Raw genomic sequence first — 19590 nt, 5'->3', positions numbered from 1 at the left:
TGGTAAAAAAAATAATAACAGGAAACAGAATCTATCTCCCCAACGGTCCTCATTTGTGCATCCTTCTTTCTTCTGAGACAGGGAAGGCAATGTGTGGCACAGGCGTGCATGGAAGAATCCATAACTGCTCATTAACAGCAGAGACAAATTTTAGCTGCAAAGCTCTCTCTGCATGCATTCCATGCAGTGGCCTCTGGCTAGTTCAACCACATGACTAGCATCACCCCTATATAAAGAGAAAGTATATGCAGTGTTGATATACTGTCCTGAACAAAAGTCCATGGGATATGATGCACGCTTCATCAAGGAAGTAGAGATTAGGGTCGATCTAAAGTTGCAGGATCTTGGGTATCTCAAAGCAGACGACTGGCTCCAGCGAGGTCTGGGGTTAAACTGAAGCCTTTTATCTCTCCTAAGTTCTGTCCACTCACCTCTTTTGAAGCCTTAAAGGGATAGTCCTTTGGCCTAGAGCCTAGAACTCCACCAGCAATGAATCGGCTCCTACTCTGCACACTCAACAGGCACTGAGGAGCATGAGACCTATGGTGTTAAGGGAGCCAGTTTCACCAAGGGATGTCATCTCTGGGGTTCGAAGTTCAATGAGGTCAAGGGACAATGTTAAGATGAGAACATAAGAAGAACACTGCTGGACCTTCTCATCCAGCACCCAGCTTTCAGAGTGACCCTATGGGAAGCCCATGGGCGGAACCCAAGTGCAATTGCATTCTCCCCACCCGCGATTCCCATAAACAGATACTCAGAGGAAAACTGCCCAGTAGTTCTTTCAGAAATAGCATTTGAACAGTTCCACTCTTTCGCCCATTAAATATGAGAAGTGAGTGAACAGTGGTTGCTTTGCATTTGGCTCTTGAGATATCATCAAAGTTTTAAGAAGGACAGGAAGTTTATAAATAGTGTCTAGATCACATTGCTTATTGAAAACTGCTGAAGTAAATTCCCATCTTGAAGGAATTGCTCCTTTCATCGTAGTTTAAATTGACTAGGGGTTTTGATTTTGAAGCCCATTGTAAGTTTTGCTGTTAAAGTGAAGGAGCTTCTTCCGATTTGTTATGTAACTGGTGGAAGGAAGAGACTGTCCATTTCACTGCTGTCTGTCACAATCTTTGCACAAAATTATCCCATCTTATACAATACAGTATTAGACATTATTTTCTTTCTACGACAGTGGCTTGAAAAAACAGTGGTGAAACTGATAGACAAGAAACCCCCTCACTATAAAGATGAAAAATGTGTAATTGTCATTTCCTTTAAATATACACAAATATAAACACAGCTGGCCTTTGAAATTAGCATTTTTCTGAGTTTTGTAATACAGTTCTCCAAACAGAAATGTGTATGTTGTACAATCAAGAGAGAAGGGGGGGAATCAAGAGAGAAGAGAGAGAAAAGGGGGGGCTCTGTCTTCTATATTGTTCATAACTCCAAGGAATATTATGTTTTCAGTCACAAGTTGCCATTGTTTTCAATATCACCCTGCTATAGCCGTACTAATTTACAGATCATAGATACAGCCCCACCAAAGTTAAGTGCTTTTAAATCCTATTAAATCTAATGAGAGATTTTAAGCATATCCTTAACACTTTCATTGATGTGAACAGAACTTAAATGTACTTAATTTTGACTAGTTTGTGCCATGAGCTGCTTTGAAACAGAGCAGAATAAGTTTGGCCTCCATATTTCCAAAATTAGAAAACAGAAGGAGAGCATTTAAAAATAAACCTGCATCTGTCAAGATGTTTCCTCATGATTGGGATTTTGTTAGCTATATTATCAATAAATTAATCCAAAACAGATTTTCTTTTCCACCAAATATTATTTTCATAGCTTAGTATTCTGGTGCCGAACTCACCTTAAGAGAAAGAAAGACAAAAAGAGAGAAAACAACAGCCTTCTAATTTCACCTGTTCTACTGGTCCAAAGTAAGAAATATTGTAAGTATTAATATGACAGCAATATATTATCTATGAGAATTTACATTATATTGTTTTAGCGGTAAAGTCTCCAATCCACTTTTAAACCTGTTCTTTAGATCCTTGCGACTCTGAGGTTGACTGCGAAGCCCTTTGTTTTGTAAGCTGTCTTGATAGTAAAAGAGGTGATAGCAATTCTTGTATGAAGGGAAAATAGGAACATATTGCCCTCTAGTGTTGAAAAATATATAACTGGAATGAAAACAAATGAGATTTCATCTAAGAATGCTCTACTTCCCCCCTCCCCCCCCCTTTCTGGTAGCAAAAATTCAAAAGTTTTTTTTTGTTTTTTTGTTCTTGCTTGCTGTAAGGACCACTTATTGATTTGTTTAGGGACAGTGAATAACCCTAATGAGATTGTAAAGCCCAAGATGTGTGTGTGATATTTGATGTACTCCAAAAGTGAAGTTGCAGTGATTTATCAGTGTCACCAGAGCTTCAAAACTGCAATGAACTCTTGTGGAGGATTTCACATGATCTGCTGTATCTGTCTAGAGCCTTATTGCTTTGCAGGAAGCATCTGAAACATTACAGTTAAGCAAGAAATCTATAAACATTGGCTTAATCATGATTATGATCTCAGTAATTAAGCAGCAATTGAACTGTTACTAGCTGTAGTAATATCAGTAGTAGAAATGATAGGCGCAGTAAACTGGCTATATGTATTATTACATTTTAGTAGGCTTATGTTGAGGGGGGTGGACTTTCCAGTTATACATTCTAACATTCCAGTTATACATTTTTATATATTGTCTCTGCTTTTGAAGCCTTATCTAGAAAACATATTAATCCTTGATACTCCACCTGTAGTATGGGAGCAGTAATCAATAGCATTCTAATGCTGAGCAAGGTTAAGAGTGTAAAGCACTTTGCATACTATAAGTATTATATAAATATCCATTTTAACATCATTAATTTCTCATTTCTATATTTACTCAATTGTCATGTTTGGGGGGGCCTGCCAAATCGATCATATACATGTAAGACTCACTGACTTCCATGAACTTACAATCCTATGCACGCCTACTCAGAAGTCCTATTAAATACAGCAAGCTTACTCCCAGGTAAGTATAGTTAGGTCTGCAGCCTTGTTTCCAAGTATATGTGTATAAGATTGAAGCTTGACCTATAAAAAAACATCACAGTTATAAACTGCCACGAGTCAGACCTCTCCAAATGGAGGGTGGGGTATGCTGGCTTTCCATGGAGAAGACTGAAAGTCATCATTAATGATTGAGAAGAAGAAGCAGCAAGGTGGCTCAAGTGATGTATCACAGCATCTAAGACCAAGCTTATGACATTTGGTAAAAATCTACAAAGCACTGGCTAGGAATACACTTCATAGCCCTTGAGGGACAGCCAAATTTAAATAACAATTTGACACACAGCTGTGAGGCATTTGCGAGATTTTTTGCGGAGAAGGTCTTGTTGCTCCGCCATGACCTCCCTGCCAATTTGGATACAATAAAGGAACTGGAGGCCCCTCGACTGTCCTCGGGTCCAATATTGGACCACTTCAACCGGATATCCCCAGCTGATGTGGACAGACTCCTCCTGGAAAGCCCACCACCTGTCCTCTTGACCCATGCCCGTCTTGGCTGATTAGAGCGTGTCCAGACGAGGTGCGGGCCCTCCTGGGGGATATCATCAATTTGTCCCTTGGCACGGGGACATTCCCAGGGGAACTGAAGGAGGCAGTGGTGCGCCCGCTCTTAAAGAAAACATCATTAGATCCTTTAGATCTATCCAATTACCGCCCGGTTTCGAATCTTCCATTCCTGGGTAAGGTGATTGAGAGAGCGGTTGCCGAACAGCTTGGTGGGTTTCTGGATGAAACATCTGGATCCATTCCAGTCCGGCTTCCGTACTGGTCATGGGACCGAGACGGCTCTGGTTGCCCTAACAGATGATCTTCGTAGACAGCTGGATCAAGGCGGGTCGGGGCTGCTGATTCTTCTAGATCTGTCAGCAGCTTTTGACATGGTCAATCATGAACTTCTGGACCACCGCCTTGCCGACGTGGGGATCCAGGGCACAGTCCTTCAATGGCTGCGCTCGTTTCTCTCTGGTTGGGGACAGAGGGTGGCGCTTGGGGGGGGAATTGTCATCGCGCTACTCCTTGGTGTGTGGAGTACCTCAGGGTGCGATACTCTCCCCGATGCTTTTCAACGTCTTTATGCGCCCCCTCGTCCAGCTTGTCCGGAGTTTTGGGTGTATGCCGATGACACCCAACTCTATCTGTTGATGGATGGCCATCCTGACTTGGCCCCAGACACACTGACCAGATGTTTGGAAGCTGTGGCTGGATGGTTACGTGGGAGTCGGTTGAAGCTAAATCCTTCAAAGACAGAGGTCCAGTGGCTGGGATGGGACCATATGGGATTGGGGGGGGCAACTCCCATCTCTTGCGGGGGCGCAGTTAGTGCCAGCACTGTCCGTTAAGAGTTTGGGTGTAATCTTCGACACCTCCCTTTCCATGGAGGCGCAGATTGCAGCTATAACGAAGGCGGCATTTTTCCATCTCCACCAAGCTACGCAGTTGGCTCCTTACCTCTCTCGCCCTGACCTAGCCACTGTGATCCACGCGACGGTCACCTCCAGACTGGATTATTGTAACTCGCTCTACGTGGGGCTGCCCTTGAGACTGACCCTACAGGACCGCCTCTCCTGGTATGCCCCACAGAGAAACTTACAGTCTTCAAATAAAAACATATTGAAGGTCCCAGGCCACAGAGAAGTTAGGCTGGCCTCAACTAGAGCCAGGGCTTTTTCGGCTGTGGCTCCGACCTGGTGGAACACTCTGTCAGAAGAGACTAGAGCCCTGCGGGACTTGACATCTTTCCGCAGCGCCTGCAAGACAGAGCTGTTCCGCCAGGCCTTTGGCCAGGGCACAGCCTGACTCCCTCCCTTGGCAATCTTCACGGAGCTCTGGCCCAATGGTGGCCAGTGGCTTGAATTTAATTAATTTTAGAATGAATGATTTTAGAATGTTGTTTGTGCTGTACCTTTGTACTGTTTTATTGTTGTTAGCCGCTCTGGGCCCGGCTTTGGCTGGAGAGGGCGGGATATAAATAAAATTTATTATTATTATTATTGAAGTTAAACAGAAAACTACTATGGGTAGTCAGTTGGCAACGCATGAAACTCTTAAACTCTGGGTTGCGGTTTCAAGCCCCACATTGGGCAAAAGTTTCCAGCATTGCAGGGGTGTGGACTAGATTGCCCTGGTGGCCTATTTCAATTCTACAATTCTGTTATTTTATTTACCCAGAGCCAGGGCTGGCTCTGCTACAGCATTAGAATGACACTTGCCACGTGCTTCCTAAGCTAGTCTACTGTCCTCATGTGCAGTGGAAGAAGATGCCCTATGGCCAGTCTTAAAATAAGGTTCAGCTACAAGGCCATCTACATGGGAGGGAGGGTGATATCTAGGGACTAGAGACTTCTGTGAAAGGAACAAGTATCTCTCGCCCCCCCCCCCCAGCATTTTATCAAGGCTGCTCCACCTACTGATCTTAGAGGTAAGACCTGAATTGTGAAGGCCAAGTTATAAACCAGTCTCTATTCTCCCAGTCACCTGGACTCTTAAAAAATTGATATGGGTGCCAAGAAACATAAACATTCCACCCCACCACTCCAAAACAGATATAGGGTTGTTGTTGTCTAGAATCTGCCAGCAGCCTTGCTATAATGCAAATGACCCTTCTGAGAGCAAGACCAAAAAATCCCAAAGATTTCACTTGCTGAATGTTTGTTTAAGATTTACCCTAACCTAAAATACCTCTTTGCCATCATTCTGCTGTCCTTGCAACTAACCTTTAAAGTCAAGTTATCTTAACCTTAATTCTGCTTTTATGTAACACGATTCATTCCAACTCTAATTACTGTAGCATTTAAAAAATAATAATAATGATAAATTATAAATATTTTCCCACACTTAACTGACACCATGAAGGCATCCCACTGTCGTCATCTATGGTGGAATCAATAGAACTTTTTTTTAAAAGGTGACTAGCTTATTTAATTAACACATTTTAATTGCTGTATGGATTTTTCTTAACCTACTCTAATTTCTCACTTTGTTGCAGATAATGTTAATTGTCTTCTCCATTGATTATTGGCAACTGGCGCATTCAGAGAAGACGGCTTCCAATATAGATTTCCAACTCTTTGGACTTCCAGCTCTGAGAGTTTCATAGTTTTGAACACCCCCCTTATAAATGCATTGCAATGGTCACATGAACGTTTGGAGAGTGGTACTGACACCATCACTTGCTCTGTTTATAATGGCACTTTAGAAGGAAGAAGCCAATTGTTGTTTTTTTAGTAACTAAATGAACAAACATAAAGTGCTGCAAAAAACATGAATCTTATTGTGAAGCTTCGTAGAAGTTTTCGAACATTGGTCGTTCTCTTAGCCACCTTCTGCTTAGCGAGCATAGTCATTTCTGCTTATTACTTGTATACAGGTCACAAGCAGGAAATAGCCCTCATTGATACCACAGGAGGGGCAGAGTGTGAGGATCTTAAACTCTTGCCATACAGGTCAATGGAGCTTAAAACGGTGAAGCCCTTCGATCCATCTAGGACTGACCCGACTGTGCTGCTCTTTGTGGAGAGCCAGTACTCTCAGCTCGGCCAAGACATCATAGCCATTCTGGAGTCAAGTCGGTTTCAGTTTCAGATGGTGATTGCATCAGGAAAAGGGGACCTTCCTCCACTGGCAGACAATGGCAAAGGGAAATACATCCTTGTAATCTATGAAAATATTTTGAAGTACACCTCCATGGATTCATGGAATAGAGAACTCCTGGAAAAATACTGTGTGGAATACAGTGTTAGCATAATTGGTTTTCATAAAGCCAATGAGAACAGCTTGTCGAGCACTAAACTCCAAGGATTTCCATTACATCTCTACAATAATGCCGCTCTGCAAAACTGCTTAGTAAACCCCCAGTCTCCTCTGCTTCACATTACCAAAGCCCCAAGGGTTGAGAAAGGCCCATTACCTGGTGAAGACTGGACCATTTTCCAATATAATCACTCCACTTATCAACCAGTGCTTTTAACAGAATTTCAAGCTTCCAAACCATTCCCAGTATCACTGCCTAAGGCTTCTCTCTATGCCACAGTGATTCAGGACCTGGGACTTCATGATGGGATTCAAAGAGTTCTTTTTGGAAACAATTTGAACTTTTGGCTGCACAAACTCATTTTTATAGATGCCATCTCCTTCCTGTCAGGGAAGAGGCTTACATTGTCCTTGGATAGATACATTCTTGTCGACATCGATGACATCTTTGTTGGGAAGGAAGGGACAAGGATGAATGTTAAAGATGTGAAGGTAAGACAAGAGTGAATGGTGAAAGCTCTTCTCAGCAATACATTTCTGACACATAAAGCATCAGAAGGCTAGTAATACCTCTCAACAGTGTTTGCAAGCATCCACCAATCCACCAACTCAGGGCTAGAGAACCTGGGACAATCATCCCTGACTTTGCTGGCTGAGGCTGATGGGAACTGGCATCCAGCAACATTTGTAGGGCCACAGTTTTGCCATCTCTGCTATAGGTGTTTAAAGGATAGAGGTTAGGCGTTTTATTTATTGATTCATTGCCTGTTGTAAACCTATCCATTCTCCAAACTTCTCAAAAGAACATAAGAGACTTAATAGGGCCTTTTTGATAGCAGCACCTTAATTACAAAACTCACTTAACATACTTGCTTGGCACCATATTTGCTATCTGTCATGCCCCAGGCATAGTCCATCCCATTCTTTCAAATGGTACTAGAAGATCTCAAATGCTTTTTAGTAATAGGTCATTCATTCATTTATTCAGTTACTAGTTGCTGTTTCATGTGTGGGTCCCCTCCCCCTGTGTTATTTTCGGAAACTGCCTTAATGCCAACCTTGTGAACAATAGAATAAGCATGCATACATACATACATACATACATACATGTGTGTTTGGGGCTGTTCTATTTTTACAGAACTAGAATATTTGCAGTGGAAATCAAGTCCATCAGATTATGGTGGCTTTCCTGGTTATATGCAATATTGTATCACACTTCTCACTTCTGTTACCATAACAGCAGACTTGCAGCCTCAATGTAACTAAATTTACTTGGAAGAAAGTGCCATTTGTTGCAGTCAGATTTCTGTAATTAATTGCACTTAGGATAACCAATCTTATAAACTATCACTCCACATTAGAGTTCCAAGAATTGGGGGCAAAGTAGATGTGATGACGGCAGCCATTCACATGCCTTCCTCATTCACATATTATATTTATTTGCATGTATTTATTATTTTTATAGCCACCTATCAATAGATATTCTTCATGTGGCTTTAAACAAAACAACATAAAAATGCAAGGAAGAATAAGAGAAATCAACAATAAATAATAAAAGACAACAACAACAACAATGAGACAACATAAAACAATTTACAACCAAAACTTAAAACAATTAAAACCCTGGGTGAATTAAAAGGTGCTGAAATGATCAGAGAGGGAAAAACCAGGTGAACCTCTCTGGGAAGGCTGCTCCTGTGCAGGCTAATATTTGGGGTACAGTGGTGCCTCGCAAGACGAAATTAATTCGTTCCGCAAGTCTCTTCGTCTTGCGAGTTTTTCGTCTTGCGATGCACGGTTTTCCATAGGAATGCATTGAAAATCAATTAATGCGTTCCTATGGAAAAAGCCTTCCCCCGACCTCTTCTGGCAGGCGGCATTTTAAAATCGCCCGGGACAGCGGAGGACTTCTCCGCTGTCCCGGGCGATTTAAAAGCCCCTGGGAAGGCAGGCAGGGGGGACAAAGGCTTTCCCGCCCGGCCGCCCGGCTTCGGGACATCGTTCCGATGCCGGGCGGCTGGGGGAGGCTTTCCTGCCCCACCGCCCGGCATCGGGACGATGCCCCGATGCCGGGCGGCTGGGGGAGGCGTTCCTGCCCCACCGCCCGGCATCGGGACGATGCCCCGATGCCGGGCGGCTGGGGGAGGCTTTCCTGCCCCACCGCCCGGCATCGGGACGATGCCCCGAAGCCGGGCGGGGGGGGGAGGCTTTCCCGCCCGGCCGCCCGGCTTCGGGACATCGTTCCGATGCCGGGCGGCTGGGGGAGGCGTTCCTGCCCCACCGCCCGGCATCGGGACGATGCCCCGAAGCCGGGCGGGGGGGGAGGCTTTCCCGCCCGGCCGCCCGGCTTCGGGACATCGTTCCGATGCCGGGCGGCTGGGGGAGGCGTTCCTGCCCCACCGCCCGGCATCGGGACGATGCCCCGAAGCCGGGCGGGGGGGGAGGCTTTCCCGCCCGGCCGCCCGGCTTCGGGACATCGTTCCGATGCCGGGCGGCTGGGGGAGGCTTTCCTGCCCCACCGCCCGGCATCGGGACGATGCCCCGAAGCCGGGCGGCTGGGGGAGGCGTTCCTGCCCCACCGCCCGGCATCGGGATGATGCCCCGAAGCCGGGCGGGGGGGAGGCTTCAAAAGCCGTCCGGGGGCTTTTAAATCGCCCCGGACAGTCCCGGGGCGATTTAAAAGCCCCCGGTTAGGCAGGCAGGGGGCTTTTAAATCGCCTGCCTTCAAAAGCCGTCCGGGATAGCGGGAAGCGCTTCCCTGCTATCCCGGACCGCTTTTAAAATGCTGGCGGTGGGGAGCAAAGCCTTTCGCCCCCGCCGGCCTTCCTGGACCTCTTCTGAAGTCCGGAGGGGGGGGAAGGCTTTGCTCCCCACCGCCAGCATTTAAAAAAAGGTCCCCGAGATTTCCCTATGGGCTTTCGTCTTGCGATGCAAGCCCATAGGGAAAATCGTCTAGCGAAGCGTCGCAAAAACCGAAAAACCCTTTCGTCTTGCGGGTTTTTCGTCTTGCGAGGCATTCGTCTAGCGGGGCACCACTGTATTTTTTATTTTTAAAAAACCAAGTGAGAGAATATGAAGCTATATAACTGAGACATTACAGCCAACTATGTGTTCAAAAATGCTTTCTGCCGTAAAACAACAACAACCTTATTTCTGTAGTGATTCTGGGCTATAAAATTTCTGGTCTTGTAGGTTTCTCCATCACAAGAAATGGGGAACTCACAGACAGATTTCTCTAGACATTTTGCAAAATCAGGAGATATTTTCATATTACTGAAGCGCGTATCAGAATTGCATTTTGAGAAACTATATGCCTTCCAGAAAATCAAGCAGGTACTTAAATGTCGCTATATTTTTTGGTGAACACTTTGTGTGGCTTAAATGTGTAATTTAAATACATTTTTTCATTAGACAATTGCATTTGGTGAAGATTATCTGAAAGTTGCTTATGGTTTAACCAAAATGGATGTGGTATAGACATTAGACTTGAGCTAAGGTTATGGTTTGCCAGGAAATAAATGCCTATGAGATATGACCAGTAGCCTATGTTAGGGTTTGACCAGGAAGTGGGGGGTGGGGAGTGCATTTGGGGTTTGGATGCAAAAAGTGGTTGTTGAACCCTATCTCCCACATCTATTGTATCCTAATCCTTCTTCCAAGGAGCTTCGCATAGAATAGATGTTTTTATTATCTTCATGAAAACTCTATGGGAAAGGCTATGCTGAAATATTGTGCTGGGTTAAAAGTGAGCATCATGGCTGAATTGGAAATTGAACACAAATCCTCCCAACTCCTATTCCAACACCTTAACCACTACACTGCAGACTCTCTAATAAACACAATGAGAGCTCAAAATAGTATTAACACTACAGATATTCACTGATTTTAGGAACCAAAATTCTTCCATATGGCTGTATGGAAGGCAGAAGTTCTGGAGAAAAGTACTGAAGAACAGCATTCTAATCTTTTAGAGTTCTTTGAGAGGAACAAAAAGCTCATGGATAGGAGTGGTGAAGTAGGCTTTGTCTCCTTCACTAAAGACTCCTGAGTAAGTTTAGCATTCATGGGGTAAGAGGATGGATCATCTAATAGATCAGTAATGGCTGAAGGAAAGAAAGCAGAGAGAATGAATGAATGGACCGATCTCACAAAGTAGGGGTGTAAGAAGCGGGCTCCCCAAATGATTTATATTGGGACTGGTGCTTTTAAACTTGTTTCATAGAGGTGAGCAGGGTGGTGTCCCACTGACAACAACAAATTGTTCAGGGATTGTGAAAAGCTCTGATAGGATCTCTCTGAACTGGATGAAGGGTATTAAAATGGCAAATGGGGTTCAATGGTAAGAGTTGCACTCTTCAGGTAAAGTTCCTTGGTTTCCTGTTTGCTTCATTCACAAAGTTTGCAGCAGAAAAACATGACAGCTATCAGAATTTTCTCTGCACTCACTGGATGCATGAATGGAGTAGCCAGAGGCACAGCCTTAATCCATTTTGCTACCTGTGATCAATACCTTCCTATTGATAAAAGATGTTTGCTGTCAGGAGGGAGGATACCTGCATAATACAACAGCTTGAGATTAATCAGGAGCCTGCATTTAGATTTTAGCAGAAGCTTCTGATTTTTAGTGTTTTATTTTATTTGCTTTCAAATAAGATTGGTTTCTCTAGGTATTTGTTAATGAGTCATTTACAGGCCATAGAATTTTAGAGTCCATTAGTATCCAAGCCAAGTTCTTTCCTAATGAACATTATACAGTACTGAAAAAACAAAATCTCAGTGATTGGTTTACAGTAAGGGAAAACTACTGAGACTTAGAAAACTATCTATCAAGACTCACAGAACTGAAAATCAGTTTGCATGACCTTCCCCAATGAGTTTAAGCAACCTACTCTGCAAGAGAAGGAAAAGGTCAGGAGGAGACAAGGAGAATGGATTAAATCTAAAGCATATAGAGCTGTGGTTTATGTATTTCTGGCTGCCTAATGCTCTTTTTTTAAAAGATTGTTCTTTTCTGCTGTGCTAAAACACTAATACCTGATTTAAATGTTCAGGAAGGGTCCATGGTACAATCCTCACAGGGTTATTCCATCTCAGGATACTTGGAAAGAGGGCTGCTCATCTGAATGGGTCTCCACGATAAAATATCCCTGTGCATGAAAAGAAAAATGAAAGCAACAAAATTCTAGCACAACAGCCTTCCTGACCTTTTGGTACACTGGTTTTATTTTTTCCTATGGCATTAGTTCCAAGCCCGACCAAAAACCCTAACTTGGGGTGGATGCAAGTTCCTTATCAAAGGATATAGCACCCCACCACTGAGTTAAAAGTTAGACCTGGCTAGCTGCTGAGTAATACACTGGTACCTCAGGTTACAGATGCTTCATGTTACAGACGCTTCAGGTTACAGACTCCGCTAACCCAGAAATAATACCTCAGGTTAAGAACAGTTTCAGGTTAAGAATGGACCTCCAGAATGAATTAAGTTCTTAACCCGAGGTTCCACTGTACAGCATTGGATTTTTGCTTTGCATTATGCTGTCTATTGCCCAGAATTGTTAAAAAAACAATTCTGGTTTGGTTATGTTGCATTTGCAACATACTGTTCACCAGCTTCACATTCAAAGGACAGAACTGTCTGAATATTTCACAGTGTACTCAGCAGTGACTTTCACAAACCAGTTTCCCATTCAAGATGCAAATATTCAAGAAAAGGAAAATGCTAACAGACTGTGCAAACATGATGCTCCAGGTTGACAAAATGTGTGTGGAAGGGGGAGTAGTTTCTTGATTGATCTGTTTGCTTTACACCCAGACCTCAATAAAATTTTCAGGGTGGTTTGCAAAATTTCAAAGCACATGAAACTAATTTAAAGTATAACTTAAAAAAACATATAGCAATACAAACAGTAAAATCATTAGAATCAACAAAACAACAACAGTAACCATGCTTATTCTCACACTTAATCAACACTGAATGTGAACAACTTCACAGTCCTTATTATTTTCAGTATCCCTATCCTCTCCTTTTAATGGGCAATTCAGTTCAGTTCAGTTACGGGGGGGGGGGGGAATAAACCATGACTATTATTTGGTCTGTGCTCAGGTATATCTACCAAGATGGAAAAATGCACCCCAAATGTATAGTTTCTTATTTGTTCTGAACAGCTAGAAATACATTAAATACCTGGTGCAATTATAAAACATTTCTTGGTAGAAGGGCACTTGTTTTCCTATATGATATTAGGTGTTAAAAAGTGATAATGCATGGCATGGTTTAGGAGCCTTGTCTGTGCATTTATTCCATTTCCCTCTGGGCCTCATGACCCTCAAACATTCCCTTTGGTTCACATGTTCTAAGCATTAACCTTCATCCCTTACTTCTCAAATGATATAAAATGCCATTAGTCTTTGACACTTCCTTGGATTTTTGAAGGCCTCTATTTTTTACCCTCACCTGGTCTTTGTGCATTAAAAAGCACTTTGAACTCTGAAAGAGGCTCTCATTTCAGTGCCATAAAGACACAAATACATATAAGAGTCACACAGATCTTTTGATCATAGGGAATGAAATAGCACCATAACATCAGGGGACTATATCCTACATGTGTTCTGGAGAAGGCGTTAGTTGCGATAAAACTAATTATAGTGCTTCCATTTGGTACATTCTCTGATCCTTCTGAAAGAATCACTGATGTTATTACATACAAAGGACAGAAAAGAAAATGTGGGCTGCTCCCCCACCCCAAATCCTTCCCCATCTGTGGCCAAACTTTTAGATATAGTTGGCATAAAATGTGTGTATAAAATCAAAAGTCTGTGAGTACCCCTATGTTGATAGTATAAATTACATTAGGTGCATTTCTTCTTTCTTGGCATTTATTGCAGAGTGTTGGTTGCCCAAGAGCATTAAAGACTTAACAAACATGCCTTCAGCCTGGATATAATGAAAGTGCAAGGGGAGGGGAGTAGGATGAAAGGAAGGGGAGCATTGTGATAAACAAGTTCATGGATGCACCCTGCTTCACACATTCAACATTACACACACTAGGAGTCTAGTGTTCCTCTCCCCATCCATTTTCACTGCATCCAGTTTGAATGCCAACTTAAGGGTACTTTAAAAGATGCACAAAGAAGGTGTTCGAGTCCAATAAAACTGTCAGAGGCAAGCCCACAATTCTCAGGGGTTCTGCTCACCTGTGGGATGAAGAACCGTAGCTTGTTTGACTTCATTGGTTAGTTAATCTTCCTCATTAAAAATAAGAGAGATTCCCACAAAAGATGCTACATTACAAATAACAGACCACACTGTGATTTCTGGTCTTTAATTACCATCATAGCCTTATCCAGGCGTTATTGTACAATGCCACATACAAGGAGGAACAGAGGGTCAAGCATATTAACTATACCCCCCTTGTGCCCATTCTCCTCACCTTCCAGGAATTTGAGGTTGACTGTCTGAATCAGGGGTGCGTAACCTTTGACTCTCCATACATTGCTGAACTACAACTCTCAGCACCCTCAGCAAGCATGTCCAAAAAGCTGAAATAATGGGAGATGTAGCTCAGCAGCATCTAGAGTGCCAAAATGTCCTCACAACAGGCGTGAAGCAATGAAGCCTTCTGTACTCAGAGGCTTTTGTGTGATCAAGAACCCTGGAAAATCTGGGCTCTACATCATGTGGGAAGCCTACACATGTAGAAGCAAGATCCCAACATCTGACAGTCATTGTCAGTTCCAGGTTTTGTAAGGCCCTTGGGCAAGACATCCTCCAAGGGCCTCCCTCTCTTAGTGAGTCAACCTCTTCATCACCATCTTCAGCAGATGCTCTTCTTGCTCATTGTTGCTACCACCAGGCCGATGATCAAGCAGGCAGTGGCATCTGCTACTCCTTATCACCACCATTATCAGGGCCACAGTGAAAGGCTGGCGGACAAACAAATTGCAGTGGGCAAGAGGTGGAGTTGGTCTATGGAGGTCTTGTTAGTGGGGCCTGCTGTTGGCAAGTACCTGATTATGTCAACCCTTGGTGCCAATCTTGCACCCTTGAACTTGCAGAGAGCTTAGGGAACAGGGAATAGAGATAGCACATTTTTCACATGTCCCATTCCACTCAATGTGTGTAATTTCCAGTATATAATAGGATTGTGCACACCTTAATAGGATTGTGCCTTAATCGGATTGTGCACACCATTCCCCATCCTCCTCACTGGTGCAGATGCAATCTGCGTTTGGGGTAGACTTTTGACCCGTCTTTGTCCCTAACCCCAGGTGATATCAGGCTGTCATCCTTCTTCAATAAAATTGGCCTTCAATGAACCTGGCTCAAGTAACAACACTGGAACTGCTGCAGGAATCCTATCAGAAAAGGAATTTCTAGTTTGGACTGAGAGGATTATATGAACTTCTAAATTAATGAACAGTTGCATGTACATTTCCAGGAACAGGAATTAAATCAATTAGTCCTTTACGCACAGAAAACCAAAGTAATTCCCTCCAATTAGAGCTCTTCAGCTTCTCTATTCTTTGTTGAACAATGTGAAATATTTAGGAGAGTGTGGCAAAATTAAGCAGTTTATTAATAGTTTGGTCACTTGTTTTGGTTTTGTTCATTGTTTTACTATTTCAGGAAGCTAGACAGGAGGTAGCTAAAAAGGAAGCAACTCACTTTTTTTGTTAAAGTAGAAGTAAGCCTTTGAAGACCACATGAACATAAGAAGAGCCTGCTGGATCAGGCCAATGGCCCATCTAGTCCAGCATCCTGTTGTCACAGTGGCCAGACAGATGCCTGTGGGGAACATGCAAACTGGACATGAACACATAATATGCCTTGTTAATTGGTTTAACCACCAGCAGAAAGCAATGGATAAAGTCAATTTCCTCATCGGGTGGTATTCAACTAAGTTTTACTCAGAGTAGACCCAGTGAAGTAAATGAACATGGCTAAGCTAGGTCCATTAATTTCAATAGGTCTACTCAGTGTGTTTTTTTCGGGGGGGGCACAGGGATACACATACCCCTAAACATTTTGTGAATCTTTGTACTTTTGTCCATTTACTGTATTTATTTTCCCCTATTTGAACTATAGAATGGTGATTTTCCTGAGTCAAAATGAGAGTACCCCTAAACATATTTTTTTTAGAAAAAAAGCACTGGGACTCGGTCTACTCTGATTAGGACATTGAGTACACCTCTATATCTGTATGATATTCTGAATAGTTTTTCCTCCCTACACAAATTATAAAACAATTTTAATGTCTTAAAAGTTGCTTATGTCCCTTTCAAATAATAATTACGAATATAGGTTGCATATTCTTTTCATTTCCATCAAGATGGCCTCTATTTTGTCCCACAAGTCATTCTGAACCTTAAAATGCTTCTATTTCCCGCAAACACTAAATTTAATTGTCTTTAATTAGTGAGAAGCATTTGCCAAATCTTAAGCTCAACATAAACAGTGGATTTGCTGTTAGATTTTCTTCTAACACTATGTTGTTGTTTTGTTGCACTTTTGTAGACCTGTGTTGTTGTAAACATCCATGGCACCTGTTTCGTAAATGATTCATAGCACTATGAATGTTTCAAGCTGAAAATTTTCAGGGCATGCTCTGCTCAACTTTTAACATAATTTCAGCTTTTGAAGCTCGTCGTGTTCATATGGGCAGGCTTCAAGACCGTCTAATGCATTTAAGTAGGGAGACTTGGGGGATTCTATCTTTGCTAATTCTAATACAAACGGGCCTTGTTTACATCTTCTGGATTAATGTGTGGATTGGTATTCAGCCTGGAACTGATTTTGGCACTTCCCATATATTCTAATGAAGTTCTCATCTCAAAACCTTAGCAAGCTACTTTAAAAAAAAAAAAGTATTTTGAGAGCAAGTACATTATTTTGTTATTTTGAGAGAAAATGGGAGTGGAACCACCGGAATGAATGATTAGGGGAGGCAATCTGAACCTTCCCATGCCACGGCTCTGCTTACTTCTGCCAGCTCAGCCATCCTCCTGCTGGCCACCAAACATGTGGGCAAACAGCGTGATATCTCCACCAGCAGAGCCCAGCAGAATCCCAGAAATGTGGTGTTTTGTGGGCATTGCTGAGCTTGCCTGGGTTCCACTAGATCCCAAACCACTCTCACAACTGGCACTGGCCAACACTGGGCTTATGGTAATTCTTACCATTATTCCTGAGTCTGCTCTGAGTCTTACTGAGGCTGTGCAATAGTGGGCTGGCTCCCCACTCTAATCTCCTGTCCGCTGCAGGCAGATCATTAGTGCACTGTCTCTTCCCTCCCCTTCTCCCATTCAGCTGCTGCCTAGATAAGAACTAGGCTGTGCAGCCTCACCCCCACCCCTCCATCTGATCCTGGTCCTGCTGAGCTCTGCTTCACTAGTGTGCCCCCTGCAGGGAATGAACTAGCAAACCAGATAATTGCAGCAAAACTACAGTGGGGGCTGTTTGAAAGCCCTTTTGTAAACAGTTCCATGCTGCTCTTTGCAGACGTTGCCTCCTGCCTTTCCTTCTAACCCCCCACCCAACATCTTTCAACAGCTCCAGATCACTTCAGGTGGATTGACCTGACCTAGATAATTGGATATGATCCCTACTGAATCCAGTCAACATCTGGATTTGCCAAAATTGCCTAACTTGGTTCAGGATTTGGACTGCAATGCAGCAGTGCCACCTTGTGTGTGCCCGCCACCACAATGTGGACGGGCAGGTGTGGGTGTGTGACATCGCAAGTCTGTGTTGCGGTGGTCGGTGTTGCGGTGGTCAACTCCTCTTCCTCCTGCTGGCACACAGTCTTTTATACCTCATCTTTGGCATAGGGTTTTGTTTTGGGTTTTTGGTCTCTAGAGGTCCATCACAAAACTGATTGATTGATATTAGAATTGCTTCACTTCCATAATGAATGGATGCACCAACCTGACCCATTTTCTTGTATGTTGCCCAATGAATATTTATTGATGGGTAGCAATATAAACTTTATTATTATAACTAGCAATAACAATAAATATAACTTTCAAGTCCATAACGTGCTGGAATCGTTGCATGTTATCCAGGTTCCTTTCAATTGGCCTCTGCAATGAAGCAACTGCAGCAGATGAATCACTTTTTTCATTTTTACAAAAGCATGGAACATCTCGAAGTCAAGTGTTGTCATGTTTCATAGAACTCTACATTAACCTGTGTTTTAAACAATAATGCACATTAATCAACAGGAGAAAGGGAAAACAACCACCACCCATTGTTTCCTGCATCAGAAAACAACACATTAAGTTGTGAATCAGTGCCATGGCAGAAAGGATAGCTAATCTAAACTTAAAGAGCAGTCATAATTATTGTCTTAAAAGCACTCAGCGCTGCAATAAACACTTCACGAAGAATGTCAGTTGTAATGCACTTCCGCTAGTAACAATATTACTTATGTTTCTTTAAATAGGTCTTTGTCTTCTAAATGCATGGAGAAGAAATAGCTTTCAGGCCAACAGCACCACTTAGTATCATTATACAAGAAATTTCCAAGCAACCCAGTTCAGACAGGAGCATTATTAATTCATTGGAGTGTATGCCTAATAGACAGATGGAGAGAGAGAGGAGAATGGTGGCTGTAGAGCAAAACTCCTTACACTTTACTGCCTGGGCATACTTGTACCGAATCAGCAGCAGTCAGTTTCGAAACATCAACAGATATTTGGCACCATCCACATGCTGCTCCAACAGTAGCAGTGGGCAAATATGTCAATTTCTCAGATTTTTCCACTGTTGAGTTCCGTTCTCCATATTTCCATATCAGTTTGCCTCTTTTTTAAAAAAGCCCTCATGGAAGTTCTTAATTTTAATGCAAATTTATTCCAAGAGATAAATTTTTGCAAAACATTTTTGCATGCTATTTGCACTAATAAATGCATATTTACACTCACTATGCCCTAGTCTATGCATTTTCGCATGCATCACTTCACATTGCAAAATTCAGAAAAGTGCGAATTTTGAATGCTGGCTGTGTTTTGGTTCATTCATTGTTCCAGAAAGTTCAAATTAGAATTGCTTTTCAATGCAAAGTGGGTTGAATTTCTCCCCCAACCCTATTCAATGGGTACATTGTTTTAAGAAAGGAATTCTTATGACTTTTGGGGCTCTTCCTCACATCTTGTACAACCCATTCCAGTGCCTGTTTACTGAGAAGCTAATCTCATTTAGCTCTCAGAGTTTATTCCCAAGGGTTGGAAAGGAGGAAGCAAAGTCTTGGAAGTCTGAAGCAGAAAGGATGCAAGGGGACTCAGGCCATTTTCAGGTTGCAACTCCCTGCAAAAAACAGCAAAAAAAAAATGCTGAAGGGAGGGGGCATGTCTTCAAGGTTTCCACTACATGCCATTGAGCCAAGCTAGCATGAATTTTAAGACTTAATTAAAGGCAGCAGACCAACTCAGCAATGCAAGTGACTACAGTGGAAACAAGAGACACAGAATGATGGGTGAGACCTGGAAAAGGAAATCAAAATCCAGAGTAGGAAGCATTTGGTAAAGGCACGAAGAAGTCTTTTTCAGGTACTGCACAGAATATCCCTTCCCTTCTTGCAGTACACTGAGGAAAGGAAAGATGGTAGTTAAATGGAACTAGATAGAGAGAATCATGTTCCCAGTGGCAAACAATTTAAGAAGGGATTTTTCAAACTTCTGCCTGTGTGTTAGCTGTGAAGTAAGCCTATTTATCCATCGTGTGGATATCGTGTGTTTATTAAATTTGTT

The 19590-nt window shown here is 42.8% G+C and overlaps 1 protein-coding gene across 2 annotated transcripts in view; it reads left to right on the top strand.

Moving 5' to 3' along the window:
* Positions 1-19590, top strand: part of LOC309377520 (bifunctional heparan sulfate N-deacetylase/N-sulfotransferase 4) — a 118871-nt gene that overhangs the window by 17114 nt on the left and 82167 nt on the right. The window contains exons 2-3 of one of the 2 annotated variants that reach the window (XM_081924910.1): positions 1846-1952; positions 6080-7335. In XM_081924910.1, the coding sequence (XP_081781036.1) occupies positions 6355-7335 (981 nt within the window). In that variant the 5' untranslated portion in view covers positions 1846-1952; positions 6080-6354. The remainder of the gene's footprint in view (positions 1-1845; positions 1953-6079; positions 7336-19590) is intronic. The other variant, XM_081924909.1, reaches the window with a different exon arrangement.

The sequence above is a fragment of the Podarcis melisellensis genome (assembly GCF_964234715.1).
Source record: "Podarcis melisellensis genome assembly, chromosome: 9".
Classification (NCBI taxonomy): domain Eukaryota; kingdom Metazoa; phylum Chordata; class Lepidosauria; order Squamata; family Lacertidae; genus Podarcis; species Podarcis melisellensis.
This window is presented reverse-complemented; position numbering and strand designations above follow the sequence as displayed.